We start from the raw sequence: 16,667 nt of genomic DNA, 5'->3' as shown, positions 1-16,667 counted from the left end.
ACAGTAAAACTGCTAAAAATAGAATTGCATAAAAAGGGTAAAAGGAAACTCCGGTACAGGGAATCGAACCCTGGGCTCCGCGGAACTGATCTCTCAGGTTATGAGAGCGCGAAATGTTAGCCACTACACCATACCGGATGATGATTCGTTGAAGAACCACCTTCAATTTGCGTGTCACATTGTCTCTATCATTCTCGCCACTCGAACACGGAGAAGAGCTATGGGACGTTATTGGGATTTCTATTGTCTGACAAACCCAAGAGCAAATTTGAAGCCTTTGCACAATGCCTTGTCTTGCCAAGGCTCTTTAAAAAATACGCTAGCCCGTTGTTCCAATTTATCTATCTAGACCTTAACTCATGAATACAGTCGCATCAGCTTGCCATATCCTCAGCGTTTCATCCTCTGTAAACAAGCCATGACTGAAGTCGTTGCGAGAGGAATTTCCGAAGATGAACTTTACTTTCGCTTTGTACTGGCCGTCACGGTGAATGGCCAACAACGTCTCTGTAACCTGCCTCATACCTCTCATGCGTGACGAAGGCTGTGCGAAAGCCTTCAAGTCATCAATGATAACTATGAGGATTGTATTTCGTGACAGCCGAGTGAGGAGACTCTCAAATATAAATAAGATCGAGTCGATGTCCCCAGGATCAACCTCATTTTCTACAAGGCTTAGAGCATCTGTCTTGAAGTGGCGGTAGTGGTCGACGAGTTGCAGCAAAAGACTCAACGCCAGCTCATTTGGACTCGCGTTTGGATCTCTTCTCACATCTTTGTGCTGACTGGCGAAAAACGCCAACTGTATAATGCGAGCGGCACTATCGTCGGCTTCTGGATTGTGCTGATCTATGAATGTTTCCAATTGTTGAAAGGTTTCGGCGGCGACGATAGGCATTTCAAGACTACCGGTGGGGTTATCGGATCGCGTATCAATCATAAGAACTGATGATTCGTTGAGCGTTAGGCATGACTTGAATCGAGGATGGGATTTGATGGTAGCGACAAGATCTGTATCCATCTCATACCCCGGGATGTGCTGGGATCTTAATATTTTCGCACAATCATTGTGCACTAAATCGTGTTCATAGCACCACTTCGTAAGTACGTCTTCGACGCTAACTTTGGGTGCCCGGATTTGAGGTATTTTCTCTCTCTGTAGGCGAAGTTGCCGACGTTCAAATTCGGCTTTTGCTGTATCATCAAAGAACTGAGTCAACTTGTCAAGTACTAGCAATCTGGATCTTATATCTCCAAACTCGGACATCACCTGCTGTGAATGACTATCAAGTCCGTACATGATTGAGAGATTTTGTTGTGACAGTCCTTCCTGTCTCTTCACTGAAAGTATGGCAACACGAGCATTGAAACGTTGTGCCGCTCCCTTGACCGTCGCCATTTGGTTCTTTAACTTTTCGGAGAACCCTGTAGGGTTGGCAAATAGCTTGACCCCAGTGACTAGAAATGGGACGTGAGTAATAGCACACCGGCGCTAGAGGCATATAGTAACTTACCAAATGACGGCTTGAGAAACCAGTCAACGATCACCTCCATAAGTCCATATACAGCAGCATATATAGCAGCGACGCGTGTGTGTAAGTCCGCATCCGTGAAATTCAGGCCGACGAACGAAGCATTATCGTTCAATATAAAGGGCAATTCTTCCAAAGCATTATACACTTCTTCTCTATAGCGGCCTGTCTCTTCTAGAGCCTTGAAGATAATCTTTAAACCACCGCATAGTACAGAGCAATAGGAGTCTGTTGGAACAAGGTTCGTAAGAGTAGTACCAGCGCCGGCGTTGCTACAGAGTTTTCGAAATGCCTGCTTCATCTTTCCGGTAGAGCCTGGAACGCGTTCTTTGTCCTTTGATGAGAGAGCCTCTAATGCTTCACACGCTTTTGAGACAGACTGTTCAACCTCTAACCATGAGTGGCTGTCGGCGATGTCTAAAGGAGGCAGCTTTCGTTTTGAACACAACAAATTTGCTCTGCTGATGAACATAGACTGTGCCTGAATGGCATTGAAATAAAGTTTGTCATAATCGCTAATGATAGAATTGAGCCGATAGACTGAAAGATCTTTGAGAGGTAACATACAGCGGATCAACTGTGGACGAGTCTGCAACCCAAGACTGAGACCCTGTATACACGACTCCAGAGCCTGGCGTGGCCATGAGGGCTGGATGGACATCTCCATTGAGCTTCCTGACCATGAACTCTGGCACTTCATAAACAGGTGGTTTGGCTGAGAGATTTTTTCCCCGTGGTCTATTGGAAAGAAGATCCTCCATCCTGAATATCGAATGTTTTGATGTCAAAGGTAGAAGAGAAAATATTCATGTCAACAGGAAATAAGTAACAGGGCTGAAAGTGACGAGGCCTCCGAACAGCAGCCATAAGCCCCATTAATGACTGAACTCCAGAAGAGCGGACAAATAAAATGCCAATGTCAATTTATTCATAGACAGGCGGAGTTTGGCGTGAGCGACTTTCGTGTTCATGTGAATGTCATATAATCCGAGGTGGTGTGGCGAGTCACCAATCGTAAAACGAAGTCAACAAAAAGAATCAGGCGTCCAATGAGATACAAGTCAATTTTGTGACTGTTGTCTAGTTGCAGGTCAGCAATTTCATGCACTGTAACCTTGCTGCGACATTCCATCCCCAGTATCCAATAGTTCGAGATCTGGGCTGCACAATGGACATACCATGATAAGACGGTGTAATATGAAAGCGGCTGAGGCCTAATTTCAAGCGTAACATTGTTCACGAGGACCCTCGCGCTTATGTAAATAGCCGGCTTGGCAATCAGGCTGGCGCTTCCTGGGTTTCCGCTCAGTACGTATCGAATGAGATATCTACACTCGGTGTTCCCTTCTATGAATAAGAAACGAAGCTGTCAGCTTTACGCGGCACTGGTATTTCACTTGTTGTGATACATTTGATCACTGTTCTTCAAATTATTAAGAAAATGACTCCTCCTCTGAATTCACACCACGTCTCTTCATCTGAGTCGCTGTCCGACTCAGCCTCGCTCGTTCATAACCCAAATGAAGATGAAAGAGGAAGTCCCGCACACAATGAAGGCTCTATGTCGCTTGATAAAGAAGCCGAAGCATCTACTGGGGCATCTGGCACAATATCCAGCACTAAGCTCTTGATAGCCGCCCAGGTTCTTGAGCAGGAAGCCAAGAAGCTGCAAAGCTTAGTCCCAAATTCTCCTACGGAAAATCTCAACCATCGTCTCAATCTAGCTATAGGATTATTGGAAGAGGCTCAAAGAGAGCTGAAGCAAATGAATACCACTAGTCAACAGGACAAGACAAATTCTGTGATCGAGTACTATTTAAACTATTCATTCTTATTCTTGAACCTTTGTATACTAACATCTATACAGAGACAAAACCGACAATCCCACTGAAGGGCAGCAGGACAAGATTGCTTGCAAGGTGAAGCAGTCTAGCATGGAAAAATGGTCTTTGGATTCAGTGGATCATACACATGCTATTGTCGCATACTATCCCTCTACATCTCTCATTGAGATTGATCACGATGGAAAGAAAGTCGCAGAACGGGTTTTAGATCACCAAGAGCGCCCCCACAGAGTAGGACTCGTTTCGGAATCCTTGATACAGGAGATCGATGAGATCACAGGTATCAATCAAGACACGGAACCACCCATATTGTAAGAGACTCCTTCAGCGCCTAGACTCAATGATATGCTGACTGGTTGTTGCTGTACTCAGATTGGCGCCGCCATACAAGGTAAAACTAGGCTTACTATGATTGTTGATTTTTGCTGATCTTTTTTTAAAGCTTCTTATCAGGTATCACGAAGCGATCGGGGAAAGACTGGCGCAATTGGAGGCTCATCTACGCTTAGATGATGAAAGATCTGACGGTACGCTCGGCCCAGATCCCCAAACTGCTAAGCGCAAGGAAGGGCGCCCCGAAACCACAGCAGAGCTTCCCTTGCAGGATGCTTCCATGAGGAATTATGACGGCAGCATGTCATCCGAAATGCGCAAGAGATGGGTCGAGCGTTTCCATCATCTTAAACTGCTACAAGAGTTCAGTGATACACATCTAGCATCGCATCATAGGACATACGCCAAGATCAAGTCTGGAGATCTAGAAAAGATCGCCTTCGAAGACCTGTGTTTTCTTTTTACTCCCGGTGATATCATCTACATCAAAGAACGAGGGTACGAACAGTTAGCCAAGGTCTATTCGTTGACTGGGGGCCAACAACGAAAGGGCACCTGGAAAAAAGAATACCAACGGTTTTCTGATAGCAAGGAAGTAAAGAAACCTGAGGGATATGTGGAAAGCTGGGTACGCGGGTCTTGGAGTCCACTCATTGTTGACTACTATACCATGGAGTCCGACGGATACTACGTCGGTCCGAAGGATCACTGCAAACAAATCAAACACTTCTCAGGCGAGCGAAATATCACAGATCTTGCCATATTTCCGCTCCGATTTCATGGTAAGAAAGACGAGATAGTGGAGCGTCTTACAGAAAGGGGCAGAAAATACTGTTCGTCATATGGGCACAAGAGCTACAGAGGCATCACGTGTCCTGAGGACGACAAGGCAAGTCCTGAAAATGTCTTTGGCGATGTGTTTGTTGACATTCAAGATTATTATCGCGTTCCTGAGAGGTCATCATTATTCTACGACCCAGACCCCGTTGTAAAGAAACCGGCTCTCGGTAAACTATGTGCTGTGGAGCCAGATACAGGAGAGACTGAGGAGTCTACAGGTGGAACAACGTTCCATCTATTCGACGCAGAGGTGGACAGAAAGGCTTCTGATGATTTTATGCTATCCCATCAGCATGAAGTTGAGTGTGCCCAACTCGACTCTAATGAAGTACCCCAAGGAATTCTTCAATTGCTGCCTCATTGGGTACCTGCATACTTCTTTCGTTCAAGAAAGCACCGTAAGATACCAACATTCGATCACCTGACTATGTACTGATCAGCATACTATAGATCGCGTCTATGTGTCTGGAATTCAGAGTATCGACAAGACAGATGAAGCACGGGACAGTAGTTTCGAGAGCCTTGTAATCCCAGACAGCCATCGAAACCTACTACTAGGTCTCGTGAGAAACCTGGTGTTGGATCAAGAGTCGCATTCTGAATCTGAGGATGATGTCAATAGATCTACTCAAATCGATCTTGTTCGAGGCAAAGGGCAGGGGCTGATAATTCTCTTACATGGGCCACCAGGCTCGGGGAAGACCAGTACCGCGGAAACCTTGGCAGCATATACCAGACGTCCGCTATATCCAATTACATGCGGCGACCTCGGAACTATACCAGATTATGTTGAAAGGTCCTTGTCTCAGCATACAACGAGAGCTCAACGATGGGGTTGCATCTTACTTCTCGATGAGGCTGATGTCTTTTTGAGCCGTCGAGATTGGCGTGATACAAGTCGCAATGGATTGGTATCTGGTAAGAAGTCAATCATCATTGCCTTGCCTAGCTTACTAACATGACTAGTTTTCCTTCGTCAACTAGAGTACTATTCGGGAATATTGTTCTTGACCACTAACAGAGTGGGCGTGCTGGACGAGGCATTCAAATCTCGCATTCACATGTCTCTTGCATACCCCACTATCAGATTGCAACAAACTCTGGACATATGGAAAGGAATCCTCGACCGCCTTGAAATAGACAACCACACAAAAAAGATCAAAGTCAGGTTTGACAGGAGTGCATTGCTAGCATGGGCCGAAAGACATTACAAGACTCATGAGACTATGAACACTACATGGAATGGTCGACAGATCCGCAACGCGTTCCAGTTGGCTATCTCTTTAGGCCACTATGACCGAGACCGTCAGCTGCTAGCTACTAACCTGACCAACACACAGGCCATAGCTAGCGGAGAGAAGAGGTGGACCTCGGTGAGGTTGACGACAGCAATTTTCAACAACATTGCCAAGAAGGCGAGAGATTTCGAGGACTACCTACAAGCTACAAGAGGGGATGACATCGAGATTGCAAAAACATTGTCCCTGCGACACGATGATGAGAAGGATGACTTAGCAGAGTCTTTGATGGCGCAAAAGGATTACAAAAGGCAGAGCGGGGGACTCTTAATACCTAGGCAAACAAACCGTGACAAAGGGTCGTCACGTAACATTTCCAGCTATGAATCTCGGCGACCGCGTACAAGTAGGAAAGAAGAAAGTCCTGCGGGAAGAAGACGACAGAAAGGAAGCCAAAGCATGAGGGAGGAGCATAGTAATGATGAATCCGGGGACGAGGAGGGGGGTGAAGATGATATCATTGACGAGATTTCTTCCGATGATGAGTAGTATCTACATTAGCACTACTTGAGTTATGTAAATCTTTAGGGGGGAAAACGAGGTACAACTGAGGATTAGAGCAGTGATGAACCTGAAAGTTAAGATAGAGGTTGAGGACATGAACACAATGAAGTATTTGTATGTTGCTCACTGCTGGAACGATTAGTCACCCGATATCGGTATCGATCGTCCTCAATTTCCTCAGTTACAGACGTTTTTACTTGACAGTGGTATTATACCCAGACATGGAGGTAAACAATCATTGGCCACTGAAAAATTGATAGAGTAGTTGCTGTTCTTCTTAGTCATTTTGCGCAATGCTTAAGAACGAAAGAAGTATAATTCTAGTGACATCGAACTGATAGGAGCATCCGTCTTGGATAACTCACTACCTCATGATTCTGGAGACATAATCGCTAAGTTAGACTTATTGCTCTTCCCCCATATCAACTTCCTAGACTCCCCCCCCTTTACAGTTTAACATCCGGAGGTAAATTTGTGTGCAGAACATCACTGTACACTTCACCCTTTAGATTAACATCCACCCCATTATCCAGTAATAATTGCACACACTCTGGGCGACCCATCCATATAGCCGCCTGTAGAGGATTACGAGAAACACCGCCGCTTGCATTGATATCTGCCCCCGCATCCAGTAGCAGCTGCATTATGTCCAGGTGACCTCTGTAGGAGGCGGCAGTCAGAGCATTTCCACGTTGTACATCGGCACTTGCGTTGACATCTGCCCCTCTCTCTAACAAAACTCGCACAACTGGGGAATAGCCTTTAAGGGTAGCAGCGTATAGAGCATTGCCGCATATAACACTCTTTGCGTTGACATCTGCTCCATTGTCTAGTAGCAATTGCACAATCTCGAAGTGGCCCATCAGGGCGGTAATTTGTAAAACGGTGCCAAACCGGTCATATTGTGCGTTCACGTCTGCTCCCTCTACTATCAGTGTCTTCGTCGCCCACAAGAGCCCAAATTGACAGGCATAATACAGTGCATCGCCGTTGGAAGGTACTGGTGACTTCATCTTGGTCTCCAACCGACGCCATCGCAGAACTGCCATCTGGTCCCATAGAAATCTGACTGTGTCCTGTACGCATTGTTCGGAGTCTCCAGCCAAAACGGCAAATGTAGTCCAGTACCTCGACGCATAAGATGCCATCGGGAATTCATGGTAAATATGAGTGACATTCTCGTCGATATCGGTAAGGTAAGCCAAGCAGGTTCTGGAGATGGCAGCGCTGGCATTTTGGATGTGGAATTTGGGTTGTTTCAGTAGATACTCCTTGACGGAAAAATGGGCTAAGTGAATCTGGTAAAATACAACACCATTGTATCCTGTAACTTTAATAATCGTCAAAAAGCCGGGGCAGTATTGTAGGATGTCGTCTTCTAGAGATAGCCTGCCATTAGGGTCGAAGCCTTGAGGTTCTTCTTCTATCTCAGTGGCTATCACGTCGATAGCCTCTGCTAGCTTGAGAGGTCTCTTGGTGTGGACAAGAAATTGCAAGAGACGAATGGCACCACTCTTGTATTCTGCTGGTATGTTCTCGAGTATGCGATAATACATCTCGTCCATGTTCTGGGGTAAAGTCGCTAGAGCTAATCTCATATGTTTCGGGCTCAGGCATTGTGCAAGGCTTTCCAGTTGACAGGATGCCCATCTGAACCTGCCATAAACGTCAGAATAATTTTGAATAGCTATAGTGACCATAGCTGAACTTACATTCCGTCAGATCCATCTCCTATTCGTTCACGTATCTCGTCTATGATGTCTCGAGGTAGAGATTTGCGAACAAAATCTGGTTTCGTTTCGAGCGTTGTCTCAACGTAGTTGCGGATATCGGCATTGATATTCTGCTTGTCAAGTAAAAAAAAAATAGGCTCGTTAATTAGTTGAGTGATCTCGCTTTGGAACTTTGCGTCTGGCCGGCCAGTGATGAGAGTTTTAACGTTGCTGGACGCCAAACCCCCAACCCAACGCAAGACCTCATCTGTCGTTTTACACTCATCCAAGGCATCTATGACAATGAAGACTTTTCCGGAATCTTGCATCATTGCATTGATACAGTTAGATAAAGCTCTTAAGTCCGGTTGCTTACGTCCGTTGTTATGTGAGGCATAAAGACAATCAAGCATCCTTGCCGTTTCAATACCCGTGTGGTAGAGCTGGATTGCCAGGGAACGTACTAAGTCTTCCAGTCTTTTTTTCTTGATATCGGTAAAGTCAAAGAAGAATGCGAGCACCGTGTGATGGGCAGCTGATTCCCGAAGATGGTCAAGAATCGTCCCACTCAGAACAGTCTTTCCACAACCTGCTAAGCCATAGAGCCACAGGTGTTGGCGCGACCCGAGTTTCCATTCTTGAAAGGCAGAGCTTTCTAGTAACCACGTTCCAGTGCCTGGATGGCGTCGCTGTCTTGCCAAGTTGGCATTGGTGGTAAAGTCTGACGGGGACAGCCATCTTTCAATTTTGGTCGAATGATTGTCAGATGCCATACTCAGTACAGCATGTTTTGTCTCTTTCCCCAAAGACTCAACTGTACCAAGTCAGTAGTGGAACCATACAGTACAAATATGATACTCACTGGAACTCAAAACTTCGTTGATAGGTTTCTCAGCCTCGACTTTGTTTGGAGGAATCTGGCGGAGTAGATCTTTTGCATAAGCGGCTGCCATCATTGCTGCAAAGCCTTGCCATTGTTGATTTTTGTGCGAGTCAGAGTAGTCGCATATTCCGCGTATGACCAAGAATGGGAAATGGTTCATAAGTCCGGCTGCTTCCATTTCAAAACAGAGAACACCTTTTTCCGCTGCAAGGGCATCTCTTGCTAAAGCATCCTTCATCAACCGATTGGACGAAGCAATCAGGCCATAGTGGACAGCGGGATTGTCTTCATATTCCCCACGGTCGGGTCGTCGTAGTAATGCTTCATCGCCACAAACTTCAGCACAGCTAGACTTATGATCTACTGGATGGACCTTCGAGGAGATATAGAGTCGGTCGCTGCGTAGTTCGGGCAGTTGAAAGTCTTTTTGGAGTCTTGGGTTCTCTTCCAGGATCCTGTTGACATGCGTATCAAGCTGATGTCCCTTACGCCTGTACTGCGTCAAAAGTCCTTGCACAGCTGTTCGTAAAAATGTCGGTGGCTGGTTTAGAAACCCTGTTGCCTTGAATTCCTGACCTTGCACAGCCTTTCCAAAGTCATACTGATAAACAGCGCCATCGCCGCTGTTGGATACACCGACAACAACGTCTCCGAGGCGAATATCGTGCTTTTTCGTCGGTGCGCCGCCCCCAATTCCGACCATCAGACCAATTCTGACGTTGGGGAAACTACGAAGCATGTCTTTGGCAACGCCAGTGGCAGACGATATTCCATACTCGCCAAATGGAAGAACTGCCATAACGACATTGTGTTTTCCAATCTTGCCTAAAGTGTAGTCGTTGCTGTCGTTGACAGAAACAGATTCGGGTGGGTCGTGCTCTTCATCCAAATAGAGTTGCGCTGCAAGGTATTCGGTTGCGATGGCACAGATCCAGCCGACCGTGTACTTTCGGGGATCTGACATTTTTGGTTGTCGACTCACGAACCTGGAGTCTAGGGTATAAAGAAATGGAGCAAGAAGCTAAAGTCGTGGTCGTGATGACGGATCTGCTTATTTTTATCTCTCGCCGAAGAGAAGGCATGTGGAGGTGGCTGTGTAAGATGATCCCTGTTCATGTAGTGGCTGCTTATTAGGCAGGCGTATTAGCTGGACGTTTTGTCATCGCAGGCAACCTCGACGCCAAGCAGTACATAAGCATGACTGAGTCACAACCTCATTTCTCACCCGTCAGCCAGTTACTCGAGAATAAACAAAATTAGGCGCGGTAACTGTGAATGAACTGAAAATATGACATAAAATAGACTAGCATTTAATGTTATGGGAGACAGTGATGAAGATAAAGCTAATATACTAGAATTCAACAAGAGTTCATTAATCATGTTGATGAAATAGGCTTCTTGGAAAGCGTGGCAACAAAAGCAGCCAATGCAGCTTGGGGCTGATAAGCCGGGACCTCATGGCCAGCACCATAAACTCGCAGCCAGCTCAGATTCCCAGATGTCTTAAATTCTCCATACTTGGTTCCATCAACAGTAAAGGACTGAAGAGGAGCTGAGACGAATGATTGGGGAGCAATTGAGTTGAGAGCGCGGTAATTACCCATCCAGTTGCAGATCCAGTCTATAAAGATATTAGTTGAGAGACGAGGTTCGATTGACGACCATCTAAACTTACCGGCATCACCAGCCCAGATTAATACTTGGATCTTGGAGTCAATGACTTTGGACAATGTAGATAAGAATGATCGCCCCCCTAACAATAATTCGTAAGTCACGATTCTGCACTGTAGTAGTAAAGATACTTACGGTCACCACTGTTGATAAACTTGTCATAAGCCGCCTCAGGACATTCGCCGTATGTCGACTGCGCGCCAATAGCCTTCATCACGCTTGATGACTGCAGATAAGTGGAGTAAGTTGAGGGAGGAAAAGGGTCGTTACTCGGGGCCCGAATATCATAAACATCAAAGTCTGCTGAATTCTCCAAGGGTCGTTCAATGGCCTGACTGCAGGCGTCGTCGGCGTTGCCACAGGCAGCGTCGTTTCCTGTGAGGCCTGGGCACTTGGCGAAAGCAGGTACACACTTTTGATTGTAGGTGTTTAGGTACTTGCTGTACTGAGTTGAGCTGATCAGCTTTTTGTAGGTGTTATTGGCGGCGTATTCGATGTAATCTCTGTACTGATTGGCTGCGAACATGGGTCAGTTCCTCTCTACATGTAAAACGAAGCAGACAACTTACCAGGATCAATCCATCCATTGTTGATACCAAGAGCTACGAGGTTGATCTTCTCGCCCTTGATGGTGCCAGCATCAATAGCAGCATTCTGCTGTTCAAAGTAGTATGCAAATTCAGGACCATAGTGACCACCATAAGATTCAGTGAAGAGACCAAAGTCACGGTTCTCATATTCGGGAAATTGAGCATAGAAAGCTTGGAGGAGGTTCCAAACTCGAGGAGCGGCAGCAAGAGTTGATACGGCATCATCAGTACCGTAACTGAACCCAGTACCAATGGGTTGATCGACATACAACTGTGAAGGTTATTTTCTGTGCTTTGGGGAATCGACAAAGTCATACCATGTTCGCAAATGTATTCCACGAGTAAGGGTTCAGGGTTGGCTTAGATCCTCCCTTGTTGAAGGTACAAGGGCCATTTTCTTGGAACAGACCGATCATGGAACTGCAACCAGGACCACCGTTAAGCCAAAGGGCCAGCGGCGCTGTTTTGGCGTTCTTGCGAGACTCGAAGAACCAGAACCACATGTTCATGTTGTCGCCTATCGCGTGCTGTCAGAGAGTTCATACTATAGGTGCCATAGTTTCGGGAGCTTACCGACGGAGAAATAACCCGAGTGCTGGTTGACACCAGGGGTAGTCTCGCAGATTCCAGAGTTGGAAACAATCTTGGTCTGGGACTTGGTGGCTGCATGCTCAAAAACCTTGTACTTGATTCCGTTGTCTTCAAGCGAATACCTCTTGTCGAGAGTAGTTGCAGGTGTCGCGTTGCTATACCCAGCGAGGGTAAGCGCCGTGAGGACATTTAACAAAGCCGCCTTCATATTGACTCGAGTTGTTCAGTAATGAATCAAAACAGCCTTGGCTGTAGAGGTAGAAAAAGAGCAAGACGGAGGATAGAACATGATTATATAGTAGTTTTGTGTGATTAAGAGGACACTGCGCTTACAATGCCCCACAGTCTGACTTCCATTCGTATAGTCCTTAGCTACGATAGGATGCTAGATCAATCACGTCAGTACGAATAGAAATGCCTTATCAGCATGAAGCAATGATTCCACCTTCCTTATTTAAGATCTAGACCTTTTGCAATTCCAAAGGTTCCGGAGGTGCCTGGCTTAGCCTAGCCTGGCTCATGATCAGCCGATCAGTGTTACATGCCGTGCCAGTGGGGTATTGTCGATCTCATGGCTTTGGTGAACAAAGCATTGTGTTGGTTGTGTTGGATTTGCCATCGATGCTCAACTTCCCACCAACTGCGTTCGACATGTTACTAAAAGCCTCAGAGAAATAATGTAATATCAGCAATATGAGGTTTTATTTCAGTTTACATATAATAAAGGATATACATGTCTTATCGGGAGCTTGACTTTACCTTCCAGAATAAATGATCTACCTCCGGATCTAACTAATGACGATCCTATAGCTCGGCACTTTTTAGCCGTTACTAGGTGGTATCGCATGCCAGCACTGCCGCTCAGTTGCCGAATATCCGATGCTGATTGCGATAATTGGTTAAAACCTTATCAAAATCATGATTGAAATTATCCTCTTGTTAATCAATGCTAAATACGGCAGGACAATAAACGAGTTCCTCTATTTAGATACTGTCGTCTTTTAAATCTATTGTTCAAATCTGCTTATAAATAGCAGTCCCTTTTAAAGCTCTTGACATGAAACTGTAGAGTTAGAACGCAGATATAATTAACCACTGATTCATGGATGAGAGCCGTATCTGAGTTTTATATTTTCACATTCTGAATCGGCTGAGCTTAGAGATCTAACTCTGCAATTGAGAATAAACTAGATTGTAGTTTGAATCTCACTCAGATTCAGTTAGATACACCACTACTTCTGCATGTCCTTGCAGACCATTATTGAAATGGTTCTAGCAGACCTACTTATATGTATTTCTCATGGTAGGGAGATATGAAGAGATGGATGTGTAAGATTGGCAAGATAATCCATGTTCATGCAGTAGTACTACTCTAAAGCATACGTATCTGAGATTGATTGAGCTCAAGTGCTGAGACGACGTATTGAGCCCTATTTTACTTAATTGGCCCTCTGCTGTTACTTGGGTGGTTCAGTCCACTCAAGCAGGCCGAGTCATATTATCACTCCAGTGGCCTGGCATAGGTTTTTAATTTGTATGGAAAGACTATAAACTTGCCAACGACAGGTCGGATAGATCTATCCCTAAGGTCAGGATTGTCGGTTAATTCGGAACAAATCCGTGTGGGATTTTGAGTCCGAAGCACTACTCCAGTCGTGAGTGCGTGGGCCTTGTTATATCTGACAGAACCTAGACGCCAGTTAGGTAGGTAGTCAGCCAACTAGAGTTATCACTCCGTTTCTGTCCCGTCTGCTCCCTAGGTTCTCAAGAATAAGGGTGAAAACCTCTAAGAACTCATCATGCCGCCTCCCTTTATAAAGTCACTTGAGTTAGCTTGCGAGGAATATGCATAAAAACAAATGACGTACCTAATTATACGAGAGCGTTAGACTTAATAATCCGCGAACATTTTTTTTCCGGTAACGCAGGTTGTCAAGAAGCCTGCCATCAATCGGAGCGGCGTTGCATATGATACATGTGAACGGTGCTATGCCCGTAGATATTGTGCCTCTCTGGTTGTTGGCTAGGCAGTGAGGTAACACAGATTGCTTCAACAGGCCTGTGAAGACTTCAGTTGTACAATCGTCGGCTGAGAGGGTTGGTGGAAACTCTGTTTGGGTGGGGCGACTCGGAGACATCCTAGAAGGACCACTGAAGAAGCATAAACTCATTATAGTGTTAGAACCACATTACTGATTGATTATAGAGAGGACTGGTCACTAATGGGTAACCCGGATTTAGCGTCTGTTACCCCTAGGCGCTGTAACGGCGTCGCGGCACGGCACGAGAGGATCTTACCTACTAAACTGTGCCCCCGGATAGATACCGCGAACAATTAAACTTGATTGAACGTCTGGTGCATTTGATTCCCCGCAGAATTTTCAACAGATTGCTCAATTAAAACGCCGTTCTATTCAACAGGACCTGGGGGAGACAGTACTCAGCCTAGCAGTAGACAGGGATCTTGAGATTATTAAGCTGCTGCTTGCGAGCAAGGGCATTAAACCTGATCTACCGGATATGATGGAGGGTGGAACACCTTTCTCATGTGCAGCGAAAAAGGGAATTTTGGAGTTTTGAAACTATTTATCGCAGATACCGGTATGAAAGTAGATTCTCAAGACAGCTAAGGGCGGACGCCACTGTCATATTTGGCGGAAAGAGCACAGTTGATTTCGGATAGTCTCGATGCCAAATAACCATGTCCTAGTAGACTTATACGTGGTATATCCAATGAAGATAAGTGCAATTTTCTAGAGAATCTGTTAGACTGGATATGGGAAACGGTGAGGGAGTCAGTTGTAGATAGAGAAGCTAATCCGTTATGTCGAGAAAGGCGGAGACCTGTAGACAAGACGCCAGAGTTGGCATATTATGAGAAAGAAAGACCTTGAAAGCGAAAGGGAAAGAAAAGAAAAGAAACATTTTAAAAAAGAAGACCAACGGAACAAAGAGTAAAGTACAGACAAGGACATAATATACTACCACTTATATCTTGTGTTAGATCATAACCGACAATTTATCATAAGAGCCATAAGTGCAACAGAACCTGGACTGGTATACAAGACTAGCAACAATGAACCATTCCGATGGGTATGGTGGTAGATTTCTATTTGTTCTACGTAATAATCGTAAATTTCAGCGACCTCGAAAGGGGTTAATGTCTAAAGAGGTATCGTTCGACTGAGCATGCGAGCTCGAAGATTGGGGCCATCTAAGAAGCAATTGCAACTTCTTATATCATGTCCTCTGAAGGCTCTGGCGGTAGCAATAAGAAAACTCCCGATATGGCAGAATTTCCTATGTTGTTATCAGACTCAAATGTAAGATTAAAAAAACCAGTCAAGTCAAATTTGATTGGCCTGGTTCTATGAGGGGACATTTAAATTTAGTTAGCATAAATTACAAAATGCATCAACGATCAAAAAACAAAACTCTATCCATTCTTTCTTACACCGCTGAAACTCATCAGCATGATATGACTTAGCTAATTATTATGATAAGTCGGAATTTGTGATAGCAGTCTCATTGGCCATGCTCAACAGCAATCAATTGATGTGTTGGCGCGACGTTGGCAAGACACGTATTAACACGTATTACACGACGGAAGAATAATTATACCGACAAGCAACTCTTTTCACCCCACCATTCCAATTTTTGAATCCTCCAACATCAAGACACACACCGTATCATGGCTTCCTTCGCAAGATCCTCTTCAAAACTGATTAAATTACTAAGTAATGAATCAGGAAACCCCAATTTGACTATAGTCGACACAATCCTATCCAATCTAGGAATTGCAGATGTTTACTCTTTACATGCAACATGTCGATCTCTGCGATGGCTAGTCAATTACATGACGGATTCGCCATGTTTGCTGAGTATCACAAAACAATTGCAACCTTTTGTCAGCGACCCAACACAATTCCGAAGTGAGCTTGGGAAACATGGTGGGCTCATCGCAGGAGACTTTGTTCGCAATTTCTTCGAGTTTGGCCGTTGGCATGTCAATTCTCTAATCTTATATGTTGAACGAGGATCTAAATGCCAGGGGTTGATTCGATATCTACTCCAACATGAAGGTTACAGAACCTACTCCGAAAAATTAGTGTTTCGTCGTGATAGCGCCCCGAATCTATTTATCGTCGTCAAATCTACACGAGATCCCCCCATTATCGATATCATCAACGACGCCGGCACAACAGCAGATCTGAACTTCATATCCTGGAATAAGGCCTATTGTCTTCTTCCTGTTCCGACTATACAACATCACAAGGTTTACCTCCTCAAAGCTTTCGACAATGCCCTTGGCCAATCACTACGCCAATGGGCTAAACTGGGTTGGACAACAAGAGACATTCTTTGGCCTGATTTGACAAAAGAACTCATTTCCGACAAAGAATGTCGTCTAATTGGTGGGCCAAGCAGTCTGATCATCAACCTTGGGGATAATCCTCCAGGTGATTACACCCCAGACTATGTTCTGGAGAGATGCATCTATTCCATGGTATGGAAGATGATGGGCTCTTCCAGGCGTCTACTCGCCACTATAAAACCGGCGCCCATCTCACATGCCCTTCGCTACCCTTACACAAACGGTGACATCGGCGATGGAAGCAAGGATTGGTGGAGATTTTTACGCGAGCGATTAGAGCGATGGATTTATGTCGAGGTAGTCAAGACGGATTATGATCAACGACCTCATGGATTTTACTTTCTGGCCCCAGGAAACTTTCGCGTGTCTATTCCTGTTGGATACCAAGTGCCTGATACGTGGGACTATGCAGATGACCAGATCATTCCATGGTTCAAAGAGTGGGAGAAAAGTTGGACGATGGGAAACGAGTACCAAGGTTAATAATTTGTTCT

At 45.2% G+C, this 16,667-nt stretch overlaps 5 protein-coding genes and 1 non-coding gene across 6 annotated transcripts; 2 read left to right on the top strand and 4 right to left on the bottom strand.

Moving 5' to 3' along the window:
* Window positions 1-48: 48 nt before the first annotated feature.
* Window positions 49-138, bottom strand: FGSG_20562. The gene has a single exon. It is a non-coding gene; the product is annotated as a tRNA-Glu (tRNA).
* A 214-nt stretch (window positions 139-352) lies between these two features.
* FGSG_04524 (uncharacterized protein) lies at window positions 353-2,293 on the bottom strand (the record flags this gene model as incomplete). The annotated part of the gene is made up of 3 exons (XM_011322761.1): window positions 353-1,458; window positions 1,515-2,047; window positions 2,100-2,293. The coding sequence occupies 3 exons, from the start codon at window positions 2,291-2,293 to the stop codon at window positions 353-355; spliced, it is 1,833 nt and encodes a 610-aa protein (XP_011321063.1).
* Window positions 2,294-2,973: 680 nt separating this feature from the next.
* FGSG_04525 (uncharacterized protein) lies at window positions 2,974-6,480 on the top strand (the record flags this gene model as incomplete). Its single annotated transcript, XM_011322760.1, has 6 exons — window positions 2,974-3,341; window positions 3,400-3,687; window positions 3,749-3,767; window positions 3,819-4,947; window positions 5,000-5,467; window positions 5,516-6,480. 6 exons carry the CDS (start codon window positions 2,974-2,976, stop codon window positions 6,334-6,336), a joined length of 3,093 nt encoding a protein of 1,030 aa, XP_011321062.1. The 3' UTR covers window positions 6,337-6,480.
* Window positions 6,481-6,797: 317 nt separating this feature from the next.
* FGSG_04526 (uncharacterized protein) lies at window positions 6,798-9,910 on the bottom strand (the record flags this gene model as incomplete). The annotated part of the gene is made up of 4 exons (XM_011322759.1): window positions 6,798-8,007; window positions 8,064-8,194; window positions 8,528-8,877; window positions 8,926-9,910. 4 exons carry the CDS (start codon window positions 9,908-9,910, stop codon window positions 6,798-6,800), a joined length of 2,676 nt encoding a protein of 891 aa, XP_011321061.1.
* A 412-nt stretch (window positions 9,911-10,322) lies between these two features.
* Window positions 10,323-12,006, bottom strand: FGSG_04527 (carboxypeptidase S1; the record flags this gene model as incomplete). The annotated part of the gene is made up of 6 exons (XM_011322758.1): window positions 10,323-10,567; window positions 10,622-10,699; window positions 10,753-11,133; window positions 11,187-11,478; window positions 11,525-11,724; window positions 11,781-12,006. The coding sequence occupies 6 exons, from the start codon at window positions 12,004-12,006 to the stop codon at window positions 10,323-10,325; spliced, it is 1,422 nt and encodes a 473-aa protein (XP_011321060.1).
* A 3,617-nt stretch (window positions 12,007-15,623) lies between these two features.
* On the top strand, window positions 15,624-16,656 carry FGSG_04528 (uncharacterized protein; the record flags this gene model as incomplete). The annotated part of the gene is made up of 2 exons (XM_011322757.1): window positions 15,624-15,730; window positions 15,888-16,656. The coding sequence occupies 2 exons, from the start codon at window positions 15,624-15,626 to the stop codon at window positions 16,654-16,656; spliced, it is 876 nt and encodes a 291-aa protein (XP_011321059.1).
* Between the last annotated feature and the right edge of the window lie 11 nt (window positions 16,657-16,667).

The sequence above is a fragment of the Fusarium graminearum genome, chromosome 2 (genome assembly GCF_000240135.3).
Source record: "Fusarium graminearum PH-1 chromosome 2, whole genome shotgun sequence".
In the NCBI taxonomy this organism is placed as follows: Eukaryota; Fungi; Ascomycota; class Sordariomycetes; order Hypocreales; family Nectriaceae; genus Fusarium; species Fusarium graminearum.
This window is presented reverse-complemented; position numbering and strand designations above follow the sequence as displayed.